The sequence below is a fragment of the Bison bison genome, unplaced genomic scaffold (genome assembly GCF_000754665.1).
Source record: "Bison bison bison isolate TAMUID 2011002044 unplaced genomic scaffold, Bison_UMD1.0 scf7180017864048, whole genome shotgun sequence".
Lineage (NCBI taxonomy): Eukaryota > Metazoa > Chordata > Mammalia > Artiodactyla > Bovidae > Bison > Bison bison.
In genome coordinates, this window is record NW_011494620.1 from 1,992,832 (window position 1) to 2,006,096 (window position 13,265).

At 38.0% G+C, this 13,265-nt stretch overlaps 1 protein-coding gene across 7 annotated transcripts in view; it reads right to left on the reverse strand.

Annotated features, from left to right (window-relative positions):
• POSTN (periostin, osteoblast specific factor) overlaps window positions 1–8,709 on the reverse strand; it is a 35,270-nt gene extending 26,561 nt beyond the window's left edge. For 3 of the 7 annotated variants that reach the window (XM_010835633.1, XM_010835637.1, XM_010835636.1), the window contains exons 1-4: window positions 8,427–8,708; window positions 7,011–7,109; window positions 3,819–3,883; window positions 1,682–1,839 (exon numbers count right to left, since the gene is read on the reverse strand). In XM_010835633.1, the coding sequence (XP_010833935.1) occupies window positions 1,682–1,839; window positions 3,819–3,883; window positions 7,011–7,109; window positions 8,427–8,545 (441 nt within the window). In that variant the 5' untranslated portion in view covers window positions 8,546–8,708. Of the gene's footprint in view, window positions 1–1,681; window positions 1,840–3,818; window positions 3,884–7,010; window positions 7,110–8,426 lie in introns of all 7 variants that reach the window. The other 4 variants (XM_010835639.1, XM_010835638.1, XM_010835632.1 and 1 more) reach the window with 3 other exon arrangements.
• Window positions 8,710–13,265: the final 4,556 nt, after the last annotated feature.

The following is a 13,265-nucleotide window of genomic DNA, read 5'->3' on the forward strand; positions in this document are numbered from 1 at the left end:
AAGAAGGAAATGGCAACCCACTCCAATGTTCTTGCCTGGAGAATCCCAGGGATGGGGGAGCCTGGTGGGCTGCCGTCTATGGGGTTGCACAGAGTTGGACACGACTGAAGCGACTTAGCAGCAGTAGCAGCAGCAGAGTCAAAACAAAAATTTTAATGAATATATTGATGAAGAGATGCTCTTGCCGTCAAGGCTTAGGGGATATGAAATTATCAGATATTTAAAATTTTAGGGTGGAAAAAAATTAAAAATGGCATTATATTTGTATACATACACTATTGTAATTTTAATGTGTTTAATGTTTATTCTATAACATTCAAGAATTCAACCATTCTGTACCTTTGATTTATTCAATATCATATCATACTGTACTTGGTGTTATGAGAAATACAATGTGAAATCTTGATCTTTGAGGTACTTATCCTGTGTGCGTGCATGTTAAGTCACTTCAGTTGTGTCTGACTCTTTGAGACCCTATGAAATGTAGCCCACTAGGCTGCTCTGTCCATGGGATTCTCCAGGCAAGAATACTGGAGTGGGTTGCCATGCCCTCCTCCAGGGGATCTTCCTGACCGAGGGATTAAACCTGTGTCTCTTGCATCTCCTGGATTGGCAAGCAGGTTCTTTACCACTAGCTCCACCTGGGAAGCCCACGGGTCTTATAGCAGCTGGTATATATAAGCATGATTAGATAAAGGACAGATGGAGGAAAAAATGCTTTCTAAGTCAAACGAAAATGGCCAGCAATTCAAAGTTTGGAGACAGGTCTTGCAGGATAGGTAGATGGGGTAGGAATGTTGTAGTGATCTTTCTAAGTCCAACTGCTGGCACAGAAAGCAGAAGTTGTCCAGTGTGGTTTTATGTTTCTCAGATAACAGGGAGAAATTTTAGAAAAGTGTATGGGACAATGACATAGAAGACCTTAATTCTCAAGCAAAGAGTAAATTAAACTGGCAATAGGGAGCCACTAAGCCACTTTTGTGGCATTAGAATACAATGATTAGCCTGGGCTTTAAGAAGGTTGATCTGGGGGCAATGTGTAACAGAAGGAGTGTATTACGAGGATGAAAAATGAGCTGTGGATGACTAATAGTAGTTTCTAAGAACTGAAGAGGGGAGAAGTAAGGATGACTCATAATTTTAAAGTTTGGACTCTGAGATTGGGGTTGTCAGTTACGGAAATGAGCCTGGGGGGCTGTTATTCCATTCATGGAGGTTCTAAAATGATTTGTTCCTTTTTGTTTGTTTGTTTGTTTTTTGCATGTTCATTCATGTCCAACTCTTTGCGACCTTATGGACTGTAGCCCACCAGGGTCGTCTGTTAGTGGGAATTTTCCAGGCAAGAATACTGGAATGGGTTGCCACTTCCTTCTCCAGGGGATCTTCCCAATCAGGGATTGAACCCGCATCTCCTGCACTGGCAAGCGTATTCTTTACCACTGAGCCACTTTTTCCTTACCCTCAATTAAGGAGCATCCTTAATACCCTCATCTTTTTATGTATCATTATATATGTACAACATAAAGATATACAATTTCTATTAATTTCTAAGTTAATAAATCATATACAATTTCTATTAATATATAAATTAATATACAATTTCTATTAATTTCTAAGTTAATATACTGAAATAATATAACAATAACAGCAAAAATTATATTCATTAAAAATAATGAATTACAGAATCCAGGTTGTCCCAAGCTTCGTTACTCGGTGCGAAGTAAGTGAATGATCCCTTTCCTTCAATCTCCTCCCTCAGTTTTGAGACATCAGAATAGCTCTGTGTGGTGGTAGCTCCCACAATGCCCAGCGTTCCATAAACATGGTCAATAGGCATCACTGAAATAATCAAAAGATGAATAAGTACTTAGGAGAAAATGTCAAAAATGTTATTTTACAATGATTTAACCTTTACAAGAAGTCCCTCAAGATATTTTACTGATGATTTTAGCAGCACAAGTCTATGAATCATCAGCTTTATATGAAAGTTGCTTTTTGAATGTCAAATGATAAAGTACTATTGTTGTTGTTTGGTCGCTCAGTCCTGTCCAACTCTTTGTGACTCAATGGATTGCAGCATGCCAGGCTTCCCTGTCCTTCACTATCCCCCAGAGTTTTCTCAAACTCATGTCCATTGGTTTAGTGATGCTATCTAACTATCTCATCCTCTGCCATCCCCATCTTGTTTTGCCTTCAATCTTTCCCAGCTTTAGGGTCTTCCAGGCTCCTCTGTCCATAGAATTTTTTAGGCAAGAATATTGGTGTGGGTTGCCATTTCATACTCCAGGGGATCTTCCCAACCTAGGGATTGAACCCGGGTCTCCCACACTGTAGGCAGATTCTTTAATACTGGTACCATCTGGGAAGCCCCAAAGTACTTATCCTTTATGTTGAAGGTCAAAGAATTTTAAATTATTATCCTAGTTTATTTAATGTTTTATCTATTTAGTTGTCAAATCTGCTATGTCTATAAGGGTTCAATCACAATTATCACTAAGTATCTTTGATCATTTCATTGAAAAAAAATTTCCTCACTTCTCTCTGAGAGTGGCCAAGGTAATAATTTTTTTCATGCTGGCTTAAAGCTCCTATAAGGACCATAATTACATAGATTTGGGTCCCTGAAAGAAATATGTAGACCTACTTCTTTTCATCATAATTTCAGGAAGAAAATAGATTAAAATATCTAACACTGCCAGAATATATCTCCTGAACTTCAGAATGAAAATTAATATGTGAATGTTAGCCTTTAGGTTGGGTATAGCCAACTTATTCTTCATGACCTTATTTAAAGTTTAGTATGACTTGGATCATATTACAGGAGATATGATTCTTATCTTTGTGACAATAGAAAGAACAGGTATGCAATTAGTAAATTAAATTACAAATTAGGATTTAAAGACACCCCAGCAGAATGGGGAAAATGAGTCCAAATTAACAGGTTAAATGCCACAAGGTTCCATGTAAATCCTGTGCCTAAGTTGAAAAAACAAATTCCTGTGGAAGACTTGATTTGATAGTATTCATATAAAACAGACCACTACTCTGTATTAATTAATTAAAAATTCAACATGAGCTAATGGCATAACATGGTTACCAATGACATCAACAAAAGTTCAGGAGCTCCCTACACTGACATATTTGTCTCAATATTCTCTCCACTGCCTGGACACACATGGGTTGTAGACACCAGTTTTGGATCACAATTAAAAAAAAAAAAGACCGGATTAGAGGTTTTCCATGGGTTGCTGTCCATGACAGTAAGGGCTCCAAAGTTTAGATCCCATTCAAACTGTGGATGATTAGCCCACAGAAGAAGATTCTATTGGGGAAGACAGAATAGCTGGAGGAAGGGTGTGAAGACTTGTGTTAAATATTTGAATGGCTGTCATCTCAAAGAGGAAATAGATGAACTATTTTTTCTCAAGTTAGTGAGTTACAGGAAACCAACTTTCAATATGAAGAACCTTATAAAATCAGAGTTGTTGAATCAGAAAAGATGATGCCTTGCCAAGTAGTCAACCCATGTTTCTAGATGAGCTCAAAGAAAGGGATTTTGTAGTGAGGATCTTTGTCTTGAGGAAATGTTGAACTAATTTAAATTTGGAATAAGTGTCTGTTGCCCAGCACCCAGTGTATAAGATGTATGTTTTCATGCTTTATTGCCTTGATGAACTAATGATTAAGATATGGAGAATATATCTTGGATTTATCATGGTGCTAAACACACACACATATTGGCTTCTCTAAAAGCTAATTCAACTCTTTTTCCTCACACAAGACAAATTTTTCATTTAATCCTATAATTGAAACATTACCTGCTGGGCAGCCTTTCATTCCTTCCATCCTCATATAACCAGGGCAGCATTCATATAACACAGTCCTATACATTGGAAGAAAATTAATATTAAAATGGAGGCACTGCATAGGATACATTTTGACAAAGATAGCAAAACATATCATTTTTTGCCATGACTTATTGATAATTTAGATATCAAGTTTGTTGTTTGTTTGTTTGTTTATGACATTGTTGTTTAGTTGCTAAGTTGTGTCTGACTCTTTGCAACCCCATGAAGCAGCAGGCCAGGCTTCCCTGTCCTTCACTATCTCCCTAAGTTTGCTCAAACTCAAGTCCATTGAGTAGGTGATGCCATCCAACCATCTCATCCTCTGTTGCCCGCTTCTCTTCCTGCCTTCAATCTTTCCCAGTATCAGGGTTTTTTCTAATGAATTGGCTCTTCACATCAGGTGGCCAAAGTATTGGAGCTTCAGCATCCATCCTTCCAATGAATATTCAGGGTTGATTTCCTTTAGGATGGACTGGTTTGATCTCCTTGCTGTCCAAGGAACTTTAAAGAGTTTTCTCCAGCACCACAATTCAAAAGCATCAGTTCTTCTGCGCTCAGCTTTCTGGATGGTCCAACTCTCACATCCCCACATGATTACTGGAAAAACCATATCTTTGACCTTTTATGACATTAAGGTAGTTATATGAGTTTCGTTTCTCATTAGCCTCATGGCATGGTGGAAAATTCCAGGATCGTGGAGCCAGAAGAATGAAATTTGGTTCCCAGTTCCACTACCTAGTAGATGTGTGACCTTGAGCAAATCATTTAATACATTTCTGTCAACTGATACATAAGTTCCTAAAGACGACTTTGGAATTTTTAGCAGCTGCAAGCAGATGGCAAATCAGGCATTCTTCCTGTCAATATTATTGATGTCTTTGCTTATTTAAAACTAGCTACCAGCATTTACATTTATTCCAGAGTACAGATGTCAATGTGTTTGTGAAAATGAAGTTAACAGAAATAAGCTAATGTAATTAGTCAAAGAAGACACGTTATATTTCTGGTAAAAAACCAGACTTCAAAGCAGGAAATTTTTTTTAATGGAAAGCAAGAAGGATTCTTGGCATATGCCTTGTACAAGCCTTGGCATCTCTAATATATTTAGATGATTAAAGTAAGATTATATCAGACTTCCTTAACTTCCAGGAAGGGTGTAATAAAGATTTCCCTTAAATGTTTCAGAAAGCAGGTCCTTTCTTATGTAGTTAGTGTGCATTCCAAATAAGCCTCATGGTAATCAGGAATATAAAGAACAAAGGGAGAAGAATCCAGAGCTTTGGCATTCCCAACTGGGGCCTGACCTAAATCATGGCCAGGATCCTTGTAACCACTGACTTACATTGTAATTGTGTCAATGACTCATAAGTCTAGCAGATGTCTGCAAACTAATAGGAATAATGTTCCGGTCAAGAAGTAACATTAGTTACAATTATATTAAGCCAATGTGTGGGAACAGGCAGCAGTGTCCTGTGGGGTCCTAAACTTGGTTACTATGGAGAGTCCAGCTAAGGCTGTATGTTTTGAATACATGATTCGTAGTAGAAATAAAGATAGCCTTATGCATTTTAAATAGTATCTGTTCATACCTCCTTTTCCAACCAGTGTATATCCAATTTGCTTAAAATAATTTAAACTTAAGGATGACTAATATTATGAATTAAAGTTATTTAGTAATTTCACATTTGTTCATTCATTTTACCTTCAGAGCTTCCCTGGTGGCTCAGACGGTAAAGCGTCTGCCTACAATGCGGGAGACCAGGGTTCAATCCCTGGGTCAGGAAGATCTCCTGGAGAAGGAAATGGCAACCCACTCCAGTATTCTTGCCTGGAAAATCCCATGGATGGAGGACCCTGGTAGGCTACAGTCCATAGGGTCGCAAAGAGTCGGACACGACTGAGTGACTTCACTTTCTTTACCTTCAGAATATGAATTAAATTCACATTTCATAGGTAAAGCAATGAAGACTCCAAAAGATTATGTGATTTAGTATTTGTAACCAATATTATTGTTAGGAATATATTTTTAGCAATACCCTAACCCTTTCACCTATTTAGGGTATCTGAAATTTAACGATGATGTGTCTCCCATAATATTGTGGTTCTCAGGGTATCCTTCACTGAGGGTGGGGTCCAAATTAATAGGAAGCAGGCAGGAGCCATTTCCACTGTTTTCTTGAGCAAGGATGACATCTCTGACCTTTTTAATCTAGTAACTTGTTCTATCTAGAACTCAGCTCCTCCATATTAAAATGAAGAATTTGCCAATATGTATTAATTGATTAAGCCAATAAGCTATCAAGTAATAAAAAATGTTTTCCAATTTTAAGTTAATAAGTGAAACCGATAACTAAATTGGGGAGTAATCATCTTTTTTGGTTATTGAAATAGTCTAGTGGTGGGCTTCAATTATCACCTTTGGAGACTCCAAGAATCTGACAGTTTGGGATGGAGTGACGGATTAAATGAAAAGATGAAACCTGAATCTTTTCCAACTTTAATCTTTGATGAAAACTCTGGGGTAAAGTGGAGTATTTTAGATAATTTCTAAATGACTGGAGGCAAACAATCTTACCTTAAAATCCTGATTTTTCAGATCAATCTGTTCCTCTGGCCCACTTTTTAATAAAATGAGAAAACTGAGACAATGAGGTTAATTGACTTCCCCAAGACAAAAAAAAAAAAAACCAAACCAGGAGGAGAAATGACATAGTGAAACTCTCAGTGATTCCATTCAAACTTTCTGTGATTCTATACCAAGTCACATGGCCAGTGGCCATTTCCTTTTCCAGGGGATCTTCCTGACCCAGGGATTGAACCCAGGTCTCCTGTATCACAAGCAGATTCTTTGCCAACTGAGCCACCAGGAAGCCCCAAGATAAAAGAGGCCCAACCAGGAGTAGAAATGACATAGCCCAACTATTACAGTGATTCTATAGCAGGTCACATGGCTAGTGCCGTAGAGTCAGGGAAAAAGTTAGTTTTATGAGTACAGGGAGAAATGCAGGGGAAATTTCTTTATTCACAGTGATCCATTTTTTTTAAGCTCCCAATTTTGGAGAGAATTTTCAAAAGAACAGTGTGTGTTTCTGTCCAAAGAAAGCCATGGGCATTGCAGTATTGTCTTTGGAATTGTCACATTAAAGAAAAGATGAGACTTACGTTTTTTTTCCACAGATGGCACCTTGATACCAGTTCCTGCAGGTACTTAAGTATTTCTTTTTGGTGCCCAAAATCTGTTGAAGGGCGCAGACATTTGGACTGGAAGATAGAAGTAAGGAAGAGTGTTAAATATCATAACATTAACAAATAGTTTTTCATATCTGTAGGTCAGGTGGTTAAAAACAAAGAAAGAAAATGAAAAAGTTACTATGTGGTTTAGATTTTTAAAGATGTGACTCTCGTCATGGGCAGATCTCATTCTTGATCCAATCCTACTGAGTCATTAGAAAAACTAACTGTGACAGACAGGAAATTGTACACTTCTGGGAATACAATGCCAGTATTTCAGAAGTTAATCTAATAGATTTTAACAATATGTTTCTTATTACTTTTAATAGTAGGTAATGCCCTGACCCTTTTAAACCAAACATGTACTCACGTAGGGCTTGGGAGTGGCTTCGGGGCCCTGGAACAATGACAGATCAGACAGCAAAATAGACGAGTTTTACTAAGTCCCAAGATACTGTGCTCTGTAATTTTCTAGGTAAGCAATCACAGAAGTAAGTGAATGCTAAGATTAACTTAAATAATATGGCTGCCCAAAGGAAAATTTATTTCTTTGCCTGGAAGTAATTAGATTAAAACATTCTCTGCCAGAATTTTAAGTGTTTTTCTCCCTTAAAGAGATGCAAGTCTTATTTGCTCTGTAAGGCAAGGGAACTTGGAAGCATGATGAAAAATTCCTCTGAGACACAGGCAGCAGTACCAACATCCATTTCAAAAATTAATACTAAATGCTTGGTTAAGTTACTAAATTGTCTGATAACTTTAAGAAACTCAGGTGTAGTTTTTTCTATGAAATCAAGTTATTGCAAATTTTACAGAATGCAAAATTTAAAAGCATTCTTAAATGCTTCAAAAAACTTCAGAAAACTTGTTACATTATCTATTGTGTAATTTTCATAATGAAAATTACACATACATACATACATACATACACACACATAAATGAAATTTTCCCTAACGTAATGTGAGATATTTCAAAGCTGTTTATGTAATGAGAGCCTCTAGCTATAGATTCTTTAATTTTGAAAACCTCATTCCAAAAATTTAGAAGGAAATAAAACACAAATAAACTGAATTGTAAAGAAATGCCCTGTTAAATGTTGTTAATTAGACTAAAATCTTGCAATGTTTCATAAAAAGCAATTATACACAAATTATTTGGACAGTAATTCTTAAAGTTTAAGACATGTACATAAACCACAGATTACTCATTTGTTCCTTTTTCTTATTACAAATAAGTAGGAAAAAACCCCTGAGGTATAAATAAGAAACTTTATGTAGAAATATACATACAACAAGCTAAGGGGGTGGGGGTGGGGAAAGGTTTATAAAATCAAACCACTGACTTACCCCTGATCCCGGCCCCTGATACGGCTGTGAGCCAAGATCTTGTCATAATGACCATTGGCATTTGCAGGGTTAACAACCAGCAGCAGGAACAGAGAACATACTGGTAAGAAAGGAATCATCTTTAGTCTCTCCGTTGCAGTTAGTTCACGAAGAGAACTGGCAGTGGGCTTTGGAGAGCTCAGAGCTTATATACATGTCAGAGTTCTGGGAGGGAGCTCTGCATCAACCTGGGAATCTGAACTCTCTCCAAAAGGCATCAGCAGCTTCAAGTTGCCAGCTAAAATCCGCTTTTGTCAGTTGTATTTACTGAGCCTCTTTTTTCTTCTCGCTCTCCAAAAGATGTTTATTTTTGTATGATTTATCTTTTCTTTATTTTGCTTCCTGACTCGTTTCAAATTTCCGTCTTATTCATTTGTAATTTAGAGGGTTTTCATGGGAAATGATTTCGTTTAGACGTTAAGGATCATTCTGTAATCCACACCTTTCAGAGTCCCTGTCCCCGTGCTCAATGAGAGCATGATTGGATCTTATCACATTTTGTCATATTCAGTTCAGAGCCGAACTGGAAGGTTATTATTTTTCACCAGTAAGCAAAGGTCGATGTAAATCTGATAATCACAAGGCAGTAACGACTGCTGATTAAAAACAAATGTTGTCTAGATACAAACTTTCACAGAGTATGAGATTAGAATTTTAACTGGATGATGAAACATGTAGGAGGGATCATATTTTCACTAAACTGGGGGGATACCTCCCATTTCACTTCTCCTTTCAGATGTCAAGGCATAGATGGAGTTAACACACATCCAGTTCTGGCAAGTTTCCCTATCTTTTGAAATGAAGCAGCAAAGGAAAAGCATGCGTGCTTTGGTGTTTCTTTCCTTACATGCAGGGCATGATGTTGACCATCTCTGGACAGCACATCTCTTGGTAACCACAGGGCAAAAGCATGCCCTTTTGGAAACCACTATTACCAATCTAACTGAAAGGGAATAATGCAATATGTGTTAAGAAACAGGGGCATTGCCGGAATTCTGCTTCTTCTGTTTTATAAAGAGTAACTAAAGTCTCAATGTTACGCAGTGCGTTTCCTAGCCAAGAGAATATCCACTCTCACCACCCCATATATGATATGGCAAATGTTCAGAACGCTTTGGATGAAAGAAATTTGAACATCAGAAGTCAACAATTACCTGCAATAACTGCAGTCTCCCTGGATAAATAAGTCACACATTATCCTAAAGTAACAGTGTAATTCAAATACATTCTTGTTGCAAAGTATTCCAGCTATAATGGTCCATCAGAGTTGATTCCCCACTGGCAATGTAGAGAAATCTGAAACTGAATCTGTGTTGCCCAATTGGATGGGCTTTTAAGGGGGACTGGAATGGGCCAAAGAGGATTCCAAGAACCAGGAGAGTTATGGTAAGCTTGCTATAGGATTTTGTCTTGGGGCACTGAAATAATTCTGCAATGTGCTGCTAGTTTATTGAGAAAGCATACAATAAAATAATAAATTCTAAAATATGTTTAGAGGCTTCTTTTCAATTTGAAAACCTTGATATTAAGGTAGAGAAAATGCAAGAGCAATTCAGAAGGAGAACTGGAGAGAAGATGGTAAGAAGTAAAGTATATGCTTTCCCTGGCCCCTCGTGGGAAGAATTAATCTATCACTTATGTTCCTCTGAATGGAATTATTTTAATTTTAATGTCACTGGTTTGCTTTATACAGTAGGTTTCTATTATCCTTATGTTGTACAAATAGTAGGTGATCAGTAATTGTTTATTACATAGGATAGAAAAGCTTTTATGAAAACAAGTTCTAGTATAAATATATTAGTTATTAGATTATTAATAACATAGGTATATAAAAGTCTTCGATTCTAGACTGGTGAGGCATTATGATGGAGATTGAACATCTTAAGATATAATGGTGGAATTTTGGAATTATAGAGAAACAGATCAAACTCAAGATACAGAAACCTCTCCAACATCATCACTGTAAATATTAATAGTCATCACTCTTTACTGAGATGCTCTCTGAGATTAATGCAACCCTTTTTGTTTTAGATAGCTGTAACTGTTAATAAGCACTTTTGTGATGAAGCTGAAATCTACTCATATCCAGTGGGGTTGGACTGGAGAAGAAAGACTGAGGTATTCATTGGAAGATATAAACTTGGTTAATATGTATCAAGAGTAAAAGAGTTCTTTAAATCTGGTCCAGAATGACAACACATAGACTTAGGAAGATAGGTGTGAAAGCAAAATTAATAATATTCTGTTGTTACCTACTTTTTTATCAGTGCCTATAAATGGAAAATATATTGATTATTTTCAAGAACAATTTTGAAGTATTTGTTCCTGTGACCACAGTTTTATCCGTGGGAATCAATGGCTTCCATTCATCCTGATTCCTTCAGTGGAGCAAATGGACAAATAATTGCATGAAAAAAGTCGTGAAAATGGAAAGGCGTTAGTATTTCAAAAGGCAACTGTCCTCTTCTGAAAGGAGTTAGAGATTTACTTTTTGTAAGAAGCATGATATATGTTCACATTTTAAAAAGAGGGTTCTTAAATCTTTCTTTTCAGAGTTTTGAATAATTGAGCTTAAATGTAGCCATCCTGAGCATTATATTTGGAACTTGTTAAAGTCCCATGGACGTCAACACATGCTAGCCCTCAACAAATATTTACATTCAGGATGAGTAATGCCATCAAAGAGGATCTTGAAAATGAGGACCAGATTGTACATCTAAATTACATGTAAATTTAGAGGTTGGAGAACATTCCAAGAGAAGGAGCATTTAGGGTAAAAAGAAAAAAAGCACTGCAATTTAAAATGCTGAGCTTAGCCCAGAAGTGTGATATTATAAGACATTATTTAGTGGGAGGAAGTCCAAGCAACTACTTTAGCCAGCATCCTGGCTTTAAGGAAGCTAATAATGAAACTGTGGTCCATCAACAACTTGGTGTAGGGTGAGGGAAGGAAATAGTTTCAGAGAATGGGAAGAAAACACTGCCCAAGCTGTAGAGAAAAGATTTTAAAATCTTGAAAGCAACACAATTCTCTCCTTTCAGAGAAGTCACTAAGGGTTAATCTCTTGCTTTCTCTCCACACAGGACCCTTATTCTTCGGCTTCATGAAAAGATCCTGCCCCTGTGTTAGCTACATAATTTTATTAGCAGTCTGGAGGAAGATTGAAACCTTGGCAATTGTCTGACTTTCAGGGTTGCAGAGTTTGACCTGGAAATGTAAGTCATTACTGAAAAAGAAATGATTTACAACCAAAGAAAAATAATGTGTCTGAAAGAGATGTTTGTTTCTAACTATCAGGATGCTAACTTACTGGCAGTTTGCAAATTATCAGGTGGGTCATTGTAGAGGCCTTGTAACCTCTAGAGACTGTGATGTGATTAAAGTATTGTGCTTATTATCACCAGCATGTGAAAAGTGTTAGTCGCTCAGTTGTGTTCTACTCTTGGCCACCCCATGGACTGTGGCCCACCAGACTTCTCTGTCTATGGAATTCTCCTGGCGAGAGTAATGGAGTAGACTGCTATTCCCTTCTCCAGGGAATTTTCCCAACCCAGGGATGGAACCTGGGTCTCTCACTGCAGGCCGATTCTTTACTGTCTGAGACACTAGGGAAGACCTATCACCAGCATGTGTTGCTGCTGCTGCTGCTGCTAAGTCGCTTCAGTGGTGTCCAACTCTGTGCAACCCCATAGATGGCAGCCCACCAGGCTCCCCCGTCCCTGGAATTCTCCAGGCAAGAACACTAGAGTGGGTTGCCATCTCCTTCTCCAATGCATGAAAGTGAAAAGTGAAAGTGAAGTCGCTCAGTCGTGTCTGACTCTTAGCGACCCCATGAACTGCAGCCTACCAGGCTCCTCCGTCCATGGGATTTTCCAGGCAAGAGTAGTGGAGTGGGTCGCCAGTGCCTTCTCCGACCAGCATGTAACCAACATTAAACTTATTCTGCATGCTCTAGGATTGGGCATGGCCTATGGATTCAACAAACCTAGATACTCAAGCCAAGAGCAGGTTTTTTAAAAACAGAATGCCCTTGGTACTGCATGATCTGGAGTGATCCAATAATTGAATTGAATTATCCAATAATTTAAAATCCCATTTTTTTTGTGTGTGTGGAATCTTGATGTTTCTTGAGTATTACTTTTCTTTCCTTTTGCTCATTTGTAAAACACCAGTAATAGAACTTACTTGTAAAACACCTTAAGGCTTTGAAGCACCTTAGCTTAAAAGGAAGCTACACTTTCTTGGGGACCCAATTCTCAGTGTCCAAGCGCATTCACCAGTGAAGGGTGCAGCCTTCCTTGGTACCTGGAAGTTCTGTACCTGGAAGCTTTGTAAACTGAAGTTCTGGCAAAGACCCCAGAGATGTTACTTCCCTCAAATGAGAGAAAACATTTTCTTAAAGTGATTAGATTATGCTGAACTCAGCCAACAGTAGAAGGAATTCAAATTAAGCCTAAAATTAAATTTTGCAGTTTTTTTCCTCATGAAACATTCACACGGCCAAAATAAAATTAAACATTAATGGCCAACTTAAAAGAGGTCAGTTCAGTTCAGTTCAGTCGCTCAGTAGTGTCCGACTCTTTGCGACCCCATGAATTGCAGCACGCCAGGCCCCCCTGTCCATCACCAGCTCCCGGAATTCACCCAGACTCACGTCCGTTGAGTCAGTGATGCCATCCAGCCATCTCATCCTCTGTCGTCCCCTTCTCCTCCTGCCCCCAATCCCTCCCAGCATCAGAGTCTTTTCCAATGAGTCAACGCTTCGCATGAGGTGGCCAAAGTACTGGAGTTTCAGCTTT